At 38.4% G+C, this 14,009-nt stretch overlaps 1 protein-coding gene across 1 annotated transcript in view; it reads left to right on the top strand.

The window, feature by feature from the left end:
- Window positions 1-14,009, top strand: part of DGKI (diacylglycerol kinase iota) — a gene marked incomplete at its 5' end in the record, with an annotated part of 432,789 nt that overhangs the window by 271,494 nt on the left and 147,286 nt on the right. Inside the window, one exon of the mRNA XM_080818743.1 lies at window positions 10,370-10,569. Coding sequence (XP_080674869.1) covers window positions 10,370-10,569 — 200 coding nt within the window. The remainder of the gene's footprint in view (window positions 1-10,369; window positions 10,570-14,009) is intronic.

Here is a 14,009-nt window from a genome sequence, read left to right as displayed (position 1 = left end):
ACTTCTGGGTTGTGGCCTTAAATTTTTCTCTCCTACTTTACAAATTGATCAATTTTATGCAATATAGAATTGCTTGGGGAGAACAAGAACAGAAGATAATTCTTTATGTCACTAAGGTGATTGATGCTCAATTGTTTGATTTTCAGAAATAAATATCACTTGCTAATTTTCCTGATTAATTTTCTACCAGAATGAAATGCAGCATTTTTAGGGAAATTAAAGAGCATTTGTGCCCTAGACATATCTCAGCAACATTGCAGAAACCTTGCCATTTGATAGCTTTTTGTTCCACTGAGGACCTACCTTTGTTTAGGTAGAAAGGAAAGTGGTCGTGTGCATTCATCTGTTTCATGCCTGCTTCAGAATGAGGTGGCTGTCTCCATTATCACAAAATACCTGAATAAAGAAAGACATCATTATTGTGACAATGATGAATATTCATTTGCTACAGTGTTGAGATCACCTTTGCATTTTAATTTTGTTTGCTTGCATTAATTTGTGAATTATAGTGTAAGGGAAATTTCAAGCAGGTTTTAGCTATGTATTTCAACTTATTGAATGATGAGGAAACCATTTAAAAATTACACTTATCATCTTACCTGATGTAAATCAGGCCACCCTATCAGTTTATAAAATGAATTAAAAAGTTAAAAGCTTTTCCTTGCAATCCATGGTTAGCACGTGGTTTGTGCTATGCCTTATGCCTTGAAGGTAAGAGGGTTGTATTTCTTGCTCTAAACAAGACAAAACAGCTCTCTTTGTCATTCATCCTGTGGATTCCTACTGACTTTTCCTTAATCACCTCAGGTTACTAAGATCAGACAGAATAGCCTCTTGTGATTGTGGCAAGAGTGTCCCTCACCCAAGATGGTGATGCTGCTCATGAAATCTGCCCTCTCTGGGGTGAAATAATTGTTGAGTGTTGAAGATTGTTCTGACATTGATCTTATTTTCAGGTCCTACTCACGTTAGCTCTTTCTCTCCAAAGGTCTGTATGCTAATTACAGCAAAGACTCTGCTGAGACCAAATGTAGGCATAAAATCAAGAAGGATGTGTGCAAGGAAGAATTCTTGGAAGCAACCAAAAAAAGAGGCTCAAATCTGGCCCCATATGTTTTACTCATTCATTTATTCATGGATTCAGTGAATATTTATGGAATATTTACTGGTGTATCAGAGCTTCCTACTCCTGACTGCGTGGCAGAAGACTGTTAGGGGATGTGGAGGAGAAGATGATCCTTCACCTAGGCTTGGGGTGGAGGACTGGGGGGGCAAAGAGAATATTAAATACTTCCCCACTGCTCTCAGTATCAAAATCAAAATGTAGGCCTGCAAGATTGTTTCTCTCTGATTCTCCAACCTTTCCACTGCCCTCTTTGCTTTCTAGCTCAAGTAGCCTCCCAAGTCAAGCTTAGCTTTGAACATTTCTTGCTGCTTTTGCACCACAGGACCATTGCACAGGCTTTTTCTCTATAAAATATTCTTTGATTCTCCATCTTCTATAATTTCTCAACCCATATCTATGTCAGATCCTTTTTATAGTCTTGCTTGGGTTATTTTTGTTGACAAATGCATAGTGTCTGGACAGGAAAGATAGTTTTTAGAAGATAAGACTTATGAACACAACTATATGCCTTATATCTGAAAAAAATTAAGGCAGTAGCATCTGAATATTACCATTTACTGAGTGCTCAAACATCCAGTTGTCTTGCAAATGTTCCTTGCTTCCTTGTGCTCTGTGAGTTTGAACCAGGATCCGAGTAAAATTTATTCATTGTAATTGATTAATGTCACTCTTATGAATGTACAGGTTTCTGGCCGTCTCTTTACCTTCTTCATTTGCTTACTGAAGAAACCAGGCTGTTCGTCCTATAAAGTTTCCCAGAGTTTGAATTGTGCTGATTATTCCTGAGCTGTCAGCTGACATGATCCTCTCAATTGCTGTTTCTTTAAGTTGCTGTTGGATGTCGATACATCATTTCCATCCTCCCACCCCCCAAGTCTACTTTGTGGGTAGTGTTTCCTTCTTCCAGAAGAGGATAGGTAATATCTAGTTGTCTCTCTGTTGTGACTAGTAGTCCCTGATGAGCATTTTCTGGATCCAGCAATCAATAGCGATTGGCAGAGTAGTGATATTCTAATTCTATCCTTTTTCACTGATTAACTGGAATATTTCTATAAAGAGCAACTTCACCCATCATTTGGCTACTTGGTTACATAATTGGTGTAGGAAAAGCAGGATAACAGATTCGTTTTATTTATATGTTTTCAAAATAAGTAATTCACTAAACATCTTCTGATGGTGACCATTGTTTTAAATGGATTTGTGTTTTTCGGATGCTTGCCATTCCAAGTTTGGGTCTGTGTACCCTCCCCTCAAATCTGGGTGGGCTTACAAATACTTGGTAAGTCAGGTACAGTGGAAGTGGCCCTGGGTAACTCGGGGTTCTGGATCATGAAAGGCCAAGCAGCCCATGGGCAATACAGGTCATACTGATGGTCTCTGATTAATAGGAATTTTATAAGTTCCAGGTAATATTTGTCATTTAAAATGTTTCCCTGCCTTCATTCATGTAATGTCAGTCATAAATATTTATTGAACACTTATTGAACACTTATTAATCCACAAATACTTACTGAATTCATGAATGACACTCTGCTACATGAAACAGATATGAAATGGACCCAGAGACCAGCCCTGTCCTCAGGGTGCCCACAGTTCAGTGTTATGGGAGGACACAAAAAACACAGGCAATTACTGTGTTCTGGCATCATAAATTCTAGGAGGAAGGCATGTGTAGAGCTAGGAAGAATTGAAACCAAACAGTGCTTATAAGATGGGGAAATCAGCAAAAATTGCGCATAGGAGGCAGGAGTGCTTATGGATGAGATTGTGAGCGTCCGTTCTGTGGGGGAATGAGCCTGAGAGAACATGGTAGCTCTCATGATGGCTCAGCGATGGCACATCTGCTAAAGAAAGACGCTGGTATGGAGAAAGGATAGGACAGGACCAGTGTTTTGTAACCAGGAAGCAGGAAGGTTGGGAGAGATGGAATGAGACAGAATCAGATTTGTGGTTTAGAAAGATTGCCTGGGGGATGCCTGGGTGGCGCAGTTGGTTAAGCCTCTGCCTTCAGCTCAGGTCATGATCTCAGGGTCCTGGGATCGAGTCCTGCATCGGGCTCCCTGCTCAGGGGGGAGCCTGCTTCTCTCTCTCCTCCCTGCTTATGTTCTCTCTTGCTATCTCTGTCTCTTTCTCTCAAATAAATAAAATCTTTAAAAAAGAAAAAAAAAAAGAAAAGAAAAGAAAGATTGCCTGGATGTCTGGGTGGAAGGTGACCGGAATCTTTCCTGCTGGAGGCAGAGAGACAAAGCAAGATGTTGGTACTGAAGCCCAGGTGCAGAAATGGGAGGCCTGGAATCCGGGGAAGAAAGTGGTAATGAAAGGGGGTGATGGGCAACTTCAAGGGTTATTCAGACACGGTGACTTATTGTGGAGGGTGAAAAAGGACTATACATGAATCCTGGCTGGCTGGGATAGGCCATTAGGTAGATGGTGAATATGTTACAGATGTGGAGAATATAAAAGAAATATAATATTGCCAAAAAATGAGTTGTGTTTTTTTAACTGTATTTTAAAACTTTATTTTAATTCCAGTCTAGTTAATATACAGTGTTGTTAGTTTCAGGTGAACAACATAGTGATTTAACAGTTCTATGTATTGTGATATTAATGGTTCTATATATTGTGATATATAGATATATAGTCATCTAACAGTTCTATATATATAATGGTTATATATAAGTATATCGATATATAGTGATTTAACAGTTCTATATATTACCCAGTGCTCAATTTATGTAAGTTAAATTTGAAACCCCTATAAGGCATCCAGGGAGATAGAAACTACTTGAAATATATGTTTAGAGCTCATGGGATCCTTCCAGGTTGGGAGAGAGGGTTTGGGGGTCTATCAGATCTCCTTCCCTCCCATCCCATTAGTAGGAAAAGGAGAAGAATAATAGTTGATAGACACTGGTGAAGAGAAAATGGAATATTAAAATTACATCAATTGGGGCACCTGGGTGGCTCAGTGGGTTAAAGCCTCTGCCTTTGACTCAGGTCATGATCCCAGGGTCCTGGGATCAAGCCCCGCATCGGGCTCTCTGCTCAGCAGGGAGCCTGCTTCCCTTCCTCTCTCTCTGCCTGCCTCTCTGCCTACTTGTGATCTCTGTCAAATAAATAAAATCTTAAAAAAAATAAAATTACATCAATTATTTCTTCTCTTTGTATGATATGAGTCATGTAAAAATGCATAGCAGCTAGCATCAAATGTGGATCTCAGATTCTAGTGACTTTAGATTGCTTCCAAGATTAAAAAAAAATTCTACTTCAAGAAAGCAGAGTTAAATGTAGTGTATACTGCACAGTTTTGAACATCCTTTGCTCTCTGAAGAATATGGGCATATGTTTTTCTGTTTTCATTCACATCTTACCTGACTGCTCATATAACAATACACTATTGTTCTAGAAGAAAGAATTTCATTTCCAGGACTTGGGTTTCATGTTTCTTGAAACTATTATGCTGATTATGTTTCTAAGAGGATAAATTATTTGAAAATGACATCTGTGTAAGATGATTGCATAAACAGAAGACTGTGGTTATTTGGGTATATGTATATATTTTTGTGAATTTAAAATATTCGGAGTGGCACTTGAAGAGAGACTCAAACAGAATTACTGGATGGGAAAAAAAACATTGTTTCTTTTAGACTCTTTATCTTGTGATTGCAAACTTCAAAACAGTAGTCTTCAATTTGTTTCCCTGGTTGAAATGCATTCCTAGAATTAAGATGATTCTTCATTGAGTTCTTGGTAACCTGATTACCTTTTTTTTTTCTTTTTTAAGATTTTATTTATTTCAGAGAGAGAGCATGCGAGCAAATGGGGTGAGGGGTGGGGGAATAGAAGAAGGAGGAGAGATTATTTTAAGCAGACTCCCTACTGAGTGCGAGGGGCTTAATCTCACCACCATGCGTTTATGGAGGCTGTCTCCCTACCAACAGGGACTCAGCCTTACCACCATGAGAACATGACCTGAGCCAAAACCAAGAATCAGACACTTAACCAGCTGAGCCACCCAGGCGCCGCCTGATTACCTTTCTGGATTCTATGCAGACCATAATCAGACACTGTAATTTGTATTTATTTCTGCCTCAATTTTTTGCCTTTATGGTTTTGGAGATCTTTTCATGTTGAGTCTGTTTCTAAGTAATCTAAAACTCTAAGTCCAAACCATTATATGGATTGAGGCACTGGTCACTGAATTTGCTATGCAGTATGAAATCCAAAGATTTCAGTCTCCTGAACTTTAAAGAAAGTGGAGCCAGTTTTCTTTATGTTAATTGAAATTAAAATATGTAAGCTCTTTTGTATTTATGAAGTAGAAAAGCTAAAGGTTATTTGGTGAGAGAAATCACATGGAGAAATTCCCAGGACTGAAGTTTTATACACACCAGAGAGTATATTCTTTATTTTTTCAGGAAAAAAATATTAAATGTGTGCTTATTTTGATAAAACACGTAAGGACTAAAAATAAAAATATCAGTCATAGTTAAATGATCTGTAACTATTTATATTTTGGTATGTTTTCTTCCAATTGCTTTATTTCTGTTTTTAAACTTATAAGAAATTGTATTAATTAAACCCATATCACAAATGGCTGTCTACTCTTTCATATATAAATATCTCAATTTATATAATAATTATTCCTTTATGAAAAGCTTCCTTTATGAAATATTGAGGGTTTTGGATGTGTGGTGGTGTAAATAATCCTGTAATAATTGCTCATAAACCTCTGTTCACATTTTAAAATACTTTCTGATGACATATCCCCACAGAAGAAATTACTGTTAATGACATAAATATTTTAAAGCCACTTAATAACAGTTATAAAACTGCTTTCTAGAAAGTTTGTTCTGTTTACTTGCCCAGCAGCAATGAACATGAATACCTATTAAGATGTAACAACATCCCACAGGTGCTGGAAATGTGTTCCCAGTTAGAAACAAAAAGCTATTATAAAATTACACCTGATGAAACAGAAGGGGAGGTGAGAATAAAATTTCATCCCTAGAAAGAAAGAAAGAAATCATGTGTGTTTTATCCATCCCATTATGTCCTATGTGAGTAAGGACACCTTGTTGTTTTAACTTTATTGTTACCTTGCGTGGTTTTTTGATTTTTTGAAGTGTCATTTTTTTGCATATTTTAATAGGCTGTTTATCTTTTATCGTTGAATTTCAGGAGTTATTTATATATTCTGGATACAAGTCTTTTGACAGATATATTTAGTGCTAATACATTCTCCATCTCTTCTCATCTTTTTATTTTCTTAGTGTTTGTTTTGACAAGCAGAACTTTAAATATTCTTCTGAATTCCAATTCTATGAGGTAGGCTTATTTCATGTGAGTGCTTTCTGTGCCTTTCTTAAGAAACCTTGCTTATTCCAAGACAGGTTGGGAAAATATTCTCCTGTGTTTGATTTTTAAAGATTGATAGTTTTGGCTTTTGTGTATAAGTCTGTAATTCAGCCCAAATTAATTTACGTGGATTGTGTAAAGTATGTATTAAGATTCATTTTTAAAAAATACATTTACCCAGTTTTTTCCCCAGCATTATTTGTTGAGTAGACTTTGCTTTAGAATTACTTTAGTGCCTTTCAGTTGAATGCGGTTCTGTTTCTGGACTCTATCCTGTTTCACTGATTTATTTCTTTATCCTTATGGCAGTACCACACTGTTTTGATTACTGTAGCTTCATAGTAAGTCTTCAAAAGGGTAATATGAATCATTCCACTTTGCCCTTCTAAGAATGTTTTGGGTATTCTGTCTTTTGCATTTGTACATAAATTTTAGAATCAGTTTGTGTTGACCAAACAAACAAACAAAAACAAACTGCTGGGATTTTAATTGGGATTGCTTTGAATCTTTAGATTAGGTAGAATCGCCATGTTACCAGTATGAATGTTCCAATCTACAAATACATCTTTCTCCAGTTAGCTGTTCTCTCGTTTCTCTTAGCAACGTTTTATAGTTTTATAGTTTCAGCGTGGTTTCCAGGCTTTTGCGTACCATCTGCTGATTTTGTTCCTGAATCTTTTATGTTCTCTTCTCTGCTCCCACCCAGCCAGGATTGCCTATCATTCCCGTCTGATGGCAAGTAGAGTAAGGGCTTGAGTATTGAAAAAGGGAATGAAGCTTGGAGACAAGTATCATGGGGAGGAGTGTAGTGTGGAAAGACACAAGGTCTCAAGCCACACCTGTGGCATGAAGGGAAGTTGTTATGGTCTGGGCAACAGGGCAGTAATGGCAGTGAATATACTTTGTTCAGGGGATGTCTTTGCTTGCCTATCAGGGCCTGTACTATCAGAAGGGCAATATTTGAGATTTTCACAAGAGTAATAGATGCTAGATACAATAGATAATTCAATCTCTGTCATGAATAAACCAGGATATTATTACCAGTAAGTGATTCCTTCTAGCAAATCGGGGCTATATATGGTTAAGCCTAGACCACCCTGAGTGATGAAAAATAAGCATTTCTAATAAGCATTTAAAGTACTAAGGAGGGCAGGTATTGCATGGAGCACTGGGTGTGGTGCATAAACAATGAATCTTGGAACACTGAAAAAGTAAAATAAAATAAAAATTACCTTTACTCTAACTTGTTCCAAAAATAGTGTGGCTGTGCTAATACTAATAGAACTGTCTTTATCCCAAAAAGCTATGTAGTATAATTCTTCCTGTGCCTCGCAGTGATCTTGGGTTGATTTTGAAATGCCAATGGGAGAGCTGTTTACGTGTTTGTGGTATTTGCTGCTGCTCTAATTTGAGGCTGAGAAGATGACTTAAAAATGCTCTACAGTACCATGTATGCTTTCTCATACCAAGGGGCTGGAAAGTATTTAAAACAGTTTTCAATTCTGTCAAACTCAAAGGAAGACGTTCTCACCTGGCAGGTTCTGCATTTTTATTTGTGATTAGGCCTAGTCAAGGGCGACCGAGGGGAGGAGAAGAAATGGCATTTCCGGAACACGGGATGAAGGGATAGAGTTCTCAGCTGAGAAGTACTTGAAGGCAAGGGAAATATATTAGAAAAGTTCTGGACATGAGAGAGTGGCTCTAATCTAAGTGATTTAAGTGGATCATATGAGTAGACCCGAGAAAAACTTCCAGCTGAATAACAAAGGATCAGGGAATAGACCAAAAAGAACTTTAGTAAATTCTGACTGCATCCTCCTCTGCTTTCTTGTTCTCCCAACTAATTGAATAAAATTGTACGTAAAGCACACAACAGAATGCTTTTAACATTACAGGTGTTCTATAAGTAGTTCTTCTCAGTTTTTATTCTTTTTTCTCTCTGTCCTTTTTGTCCCTTTGTGTTTCTTTTCTCTTTGGATTTATAGATAATCAAGTTTCTTTTACTCAAATTAATACAAGTACAAAAAAAAAAAGTTCAATGCATCAGAAAATATACATATCTGGCAACCAAATAAGGGGAGGTTGACTTCACAAATTTTAGTTAACAAAAGTTTATTCCCCTTTTATGGAAATGAGACATACGGAAACAAGTTGATATTATGTTTTGATCTTTGAAATTTTGAGCAAGTTACAATTTTACTCCTTTTTAAATATTTATTATAAGCTAATTGATAACTCAAAATACATAATATAACCTTACTGAAAAATTATTTAGCAGTATCTGCTCAAGTTAATTATACATCTCAGCTTAACAGCGTAACAATTGTTCTCATTTTATGTACCCAAGAGAGTATCTACCAAGAGATACATACGAGAAAGTTTATATCCACAATAGCTACAAACTGGAAACAACCAAATGTTTACCAGCTGAAGAGCAAATATATACATTTTGCTATATAGTACTTAAAAATAATGAACAAAAGGGGTGCCTGGGTGGCTCAGTGGGTTAAAGCCTCTGCCTTCGGCTCGGATCATGGTCTCAGGGTCCTGGGATCGAGCCCCGCATTGGGCTCTGCTCAGCAGGGAGCCTGTTTCCCTTCCTCTCTCTCTGCCTGCCTCTCTGCCTACTTGTAATCTCTGTCTGTCAAATAAATAAATAAAATCTTAAAAAAAAAAATGAACAAAAAACTTCAGACACAAAAGAGTCAGCTACTATGCTTTACATGAATTTCAAGTTCAAACAAATTGAATCTGTGGTGATAGGAGTCAGAGTATTGGTTGCTAACTGGTTTACGGGTATAAAAAGATTGGAAAGGAGCATGTGGAAAACTATAAATTATCTAAAGCTTGATCAGGATGGTGATTTACATATGTGTATAAAAATATTCATCGAGTTGTATAATTTGTGTACTTTTATAACCAAATATGTATAATTTTCATTCATCCCTAAAAGGTAAATGATACTACATATGTAATAACATACACAACATAAAAACATATATAATTTAACATATATAAATACATATGTGTGCATATACATTTTTTTTTAACTAATTCAGGAAAGTTAATGCTACTTTGTTGTTCTTAACAACAGGCTTTTCATGTTAGATTGACTTTTCCATTCTTTGGCCACCATGGTGAACTGAGCTCTGTGTTTGATTTTGATCCTCAAAGCTGTTACCTTTCATAATGTTTGTAATTGAGTAATTAATATTATTTTGCATTTCATTGGTCTTATACAGATTAAATTATAGGTTTGAGGAGGTTTTTGGTAAAAAGAAAAAAGGATTTTTCCTTTTTTCCTTTTTTTCCAAACTTTTCCCCCAAGTTTGAAAATTAACCAAGGGTGGGTTGCCAATGTAAATATGAATATATTTAATATATAATATATAGTTACATATTATAGCATATACATATATAAGATATGTGTTATGTATACATATATATGTTGGGTAGCTATATTATGTATTTATACTTAAATAATATATATTATAATATATTTATATTTAAATTAGAAAAATCTCCCTTAAACTGTGCTTTATATCCTTTATAGTCTTTTTTTTCTCCTTACATTGGTTATTCAGTGGGAATAAATAGCACAAAGAACAATTTCTGTATTAAAGTACTGTGATTAAATTAAGACTGAAAATACGTAACACTGAAAATTGGCTATTGAGAATTTTTGGTCAAGCTCATCAAAAGTTGAGACATTTTAGTTTATTTTGTTAAGTGACTTATCAAGAGATTTCCCAGTCCACTCCTGGCTAGCAGCTTTCACTATGTTTACCAAAGGCCTTTGGGTTATTCAGAGCGCACTTGGGGGTTCTAGCTTTCCTGACTCTTAAGAACTAACTTCCAGCTTCCTTTGGACTCTTGAATTCACAGGCTGCCCTGCAAGTTGGGGGCCATGGGGAAAGGCTACACCAGTGTCGGGAGGTCATGCTGCTCACTTACAAGTCCATCCCCATGCAAGTGGACGGGGAGCCCTGTAGGTTGGCCCCAGCTATGATTCGGATCTCCTTGAGGAATCAAGCCAACATGGTACAGAAGAGCAAGAGGAGAACATCCATGCCTTTACTCAATGAGTGAGTCTGCCCCTTGCCTACCTTTGTGAACACAAAGACCACGAAGAGAACGCCAAGCATGTGCATGGTCTAGGGGCCTTACTGTGTTGAAAAAGGAACAAAGTCCAAGAAACAGTAGTTCCTTGGTCTCTCTGACATATCTTTCTTCATGTTTATTACACAGTGACCACACTCTAACTTTAGAAATAACTACTGTATTATACACGAGGTAGATAACACTTCTTCATTGACCACTTTGGTATAGATTTATTGGGAACAACAGAAAATCATTAAGAGTGATTCTAGGGTCGTAAAATGCATCAAGATAAGAATGTTCTGTTTTGTTTTAAGAAGGCATGCTGCTGGCCTCTTCTACCCAGGTCACTTGGAGAGTGTTGGTTTCCCCAGTAGCAGGAGATGGGCAGAGCTGGGTGTTGGAAGCTCCCCCTCTCTCCACAATTGCATCCCCTTCTGCCTGTTAGTGAGTTACTTTCCTGATGCCTCCGTATTGGGATCCCGTGTATGCTGGTGCTTCAACCCAATTTTGCCATTCTGAGAGGCCATCCTATTGTCTAGATACAACCTAACTCACTATTCCATACCGAAATAAACTGTATCCCTCTTGGACCCTTTCTTTTCTTAGGTGTTTCGATGAACTGATTTGAGATAAGGAGATAATAACTAGATATTTAGAGTATATATTCCTCTTAGAGCACCGCTTCATCTAATTGTTTTTTGTTTTGTTTTTTTACTAGCAGTGTCTATCTGGGGTTGGAGAAGGGGATGGGGAAGGATGGCAATTTAGGGCCTCTTTTTGAGTATCTTCTCTATATAATGCCCATATGGCTAGTCTAACCCAAGGTAGGGTCATTTCTGGGCTCAGCCTTGGGTCATTATTCTGTCCCTGGGGGGGACCCTCCAAGGTGCTCCTCCTGTTTGTGGCCTGCGGTGCATGGTTGGTGATGTGTCCTGAATGGCTAGCTTCCTGCAGTGCCTGTGAAGCAGGGCATGCTTTGACAATCTATAGAAGTGCCTAGAATAAACCAGGAACACAGGTGCCATAGCTCACTGCCAGAACCCGACTTCACCTCTCTTTCTGAGATGGCGTATGTTGAGGAATAGCATTAGACAGGGCTCTTCCAGTGTCTGCATTTTCGGTATGTGCTTCTAAGTCTGAAGCTGGCATGAGAGAGCCTCTCTCCTCTGCTTCCCCCTTTCCTAGAGTCTCTCTGGACATCAGAGTCACTCAGCACTTTCCCCCGATCATTATCCAGACAGCCTGTCAGTTCTATGCCTTACTTTGTTTACATTTTGCAGCTCCTGAAACTCCTAGCTCACTCCCCCTGGTTTTCTTTTCTCCTTGCTTGAGCTCCCATTAGGCTGAATATACAACTGGCCAGTTTATATGTGAAAAAGGTAGGAGGTCAACAACTGTATACGGTTGACCAGATGCTCTCTAGAAATGTTAGTGTTAATTCCTGAACCAGTAGTCCTGGAGAAAGCTCTGAAACACTAAATGAAAAGCCATCTTGGAGACAGTATGGCAGCTCAGGTTGTTTTGGGTCACTTGGAGATAGTAAAGAAACTGTAATAAAACAAAAATTCTTAATATCTACAGGCAACGACCTCCCATCCCTATTCCTGGTGGTGCTATATTTGATAACCTTATCAGACACAAAATTGTTTCCAGGTGCTTAGTTTCAAACAGCTCTTGCTCTTGAACTGAGAAAGAATTTGTATTTGCTCAGCAACTGTATTGTTAAGAATTCATTTGGGCTTTCTTCACAAATACAAATAGTTGTTTTCTTTTCGTACTTAGACTACATACAACGGATGATGCGATGGCATCGATACAGCAGAGGGGTGTTCGAGAAACAGACTCAAGTCAAAAATAGTTCCTTCCCACCAGGGGGCAGTGGTGCGTCCACCTAAGCAGCCTCTGGTCTCAGGAAACCCCTGAAGGATGTTAACGAGCTTTTCAGTTCCAAAAAGGACACTTGTAAAACTTAACCAAGATATTTACTGCTACCGATGATAAACAACTATTGAAACACTGTATTTTTTAGACAATCAGTACAGATAGCACATTTTGAAAGGAAAACCAAACGCCACCTTATCTTGTCACGAGTATTAAAAACTAAACCTTGATTGCTCTCCCTGACTGCTCCCTCGGCAATTAGGTTTCTTCTTTCTATTTTACTAGAAATCCTTGTTTTGAAATCTGACTTCTTCCACTGGATTTCCAGATGGAGTTTCCAGTTTGAGGGTTGCCTGGCCGTGAAGACCTTCCTACAAGTTTTCTTCAACCTTCTAAGTCCCCTAGGCTTTTCTGTTTCGGCCACAATTGTGCCAAGTTCGCTTCCACAGCCTCAGACTTACGGCTGAAAATGGGCTTGTTAACTCTGTTCCCATTGCTTTCTCTGCTCATCAACCAGTGAGCCCTCTTCATTCATATTTGTCTACAAGGAACCATCTACCCATTCACCATGCCCCTGCCATGGAGTCCCCATAGTCACCCACACTCTTACACATCCACGTGGCCTTGGAGGCCTACCTTCTATTTATTTCCCATGTCTTTTTGGGGGGGGGTTAAAGATTTATTTATTTCAGAAAGGGCAGGGAGGGGCAGAGGGAGAACATCTTCAAGCAGACTCCCCACTGAGGTCTGGGCCCAGCATGTGGCTTGATTCCATGACCCTGAGATGATGGCTTGAGCCAAACCCAAGAGTCAGACACTCAACCATCTGAGCCACCCAAGCACTCCTATTTCCCATGTCTTTAATTCACACCACCTACCCACTCTGCTAGTAGTACAGCTTCTGTTCAAAGGCCATCTAAGTTCATTCACGCTGTCATCACTTAATGATGCTCATGATTCCTTGATTCCGGTGTCACTGCCCTTCACACAATGCTTTTCCAACAGACTAATCAGAAGGATCTTTATAGAAAAGTTAAACTTGTATTCCTTAGTCTTGCAGAACTTTTTGATCATTGCCATCATCATCTTCTTGCTGCGCTCCAGAGAGCATTGCTCGTCTGGAGCACTGGCCTTCCTCGTGCATCTTTTGCACGTCTCTTGCTCTTCTCGCACTGCCTTCTTTCCTGCCTTTTTGTCGGTTGAGTCTTGCTGAAGTTCAAGACTCCATTGAAATGTCACTTTCCCCAAGAGTCTTTTTCGATCTACTTCTGGATCGAAAGTGGATCTACTTCTAGATCTACTTCTAGATTCCATTAGAAACTCTGTTAGGGTTCTAGGTTACGTTCATCACACCATCTACCAAGAATAATATAGTTCTTGGTTTATTTGTCTCTCTTTCCAGCTTGAAGTTTTCCTCTTAGGGTCCTCAGTGCCTACCAGTATGTCTGAGACATGATTAGCTGTTGAATAAGTGACTTGCACATGGACCAGATCGGTAATCCTGTATCTATTAACATTGCTCTGAGACTGCATCTAAAATAAC

The sequence above is a fragment of the Martes martes genome, assembly GCF_963455335.1.
Source record: "Martes martes genome assembly, chromosome: 11".
Lineage (NCBI taxonomy): Eukaryota > Metazoa > Chordata > Mammalia > Carnivora > Mustelidae > Martes > Martes martes.
This window is presented reverse-complemented; position numbering and strand designations above follow the sequence as displayed.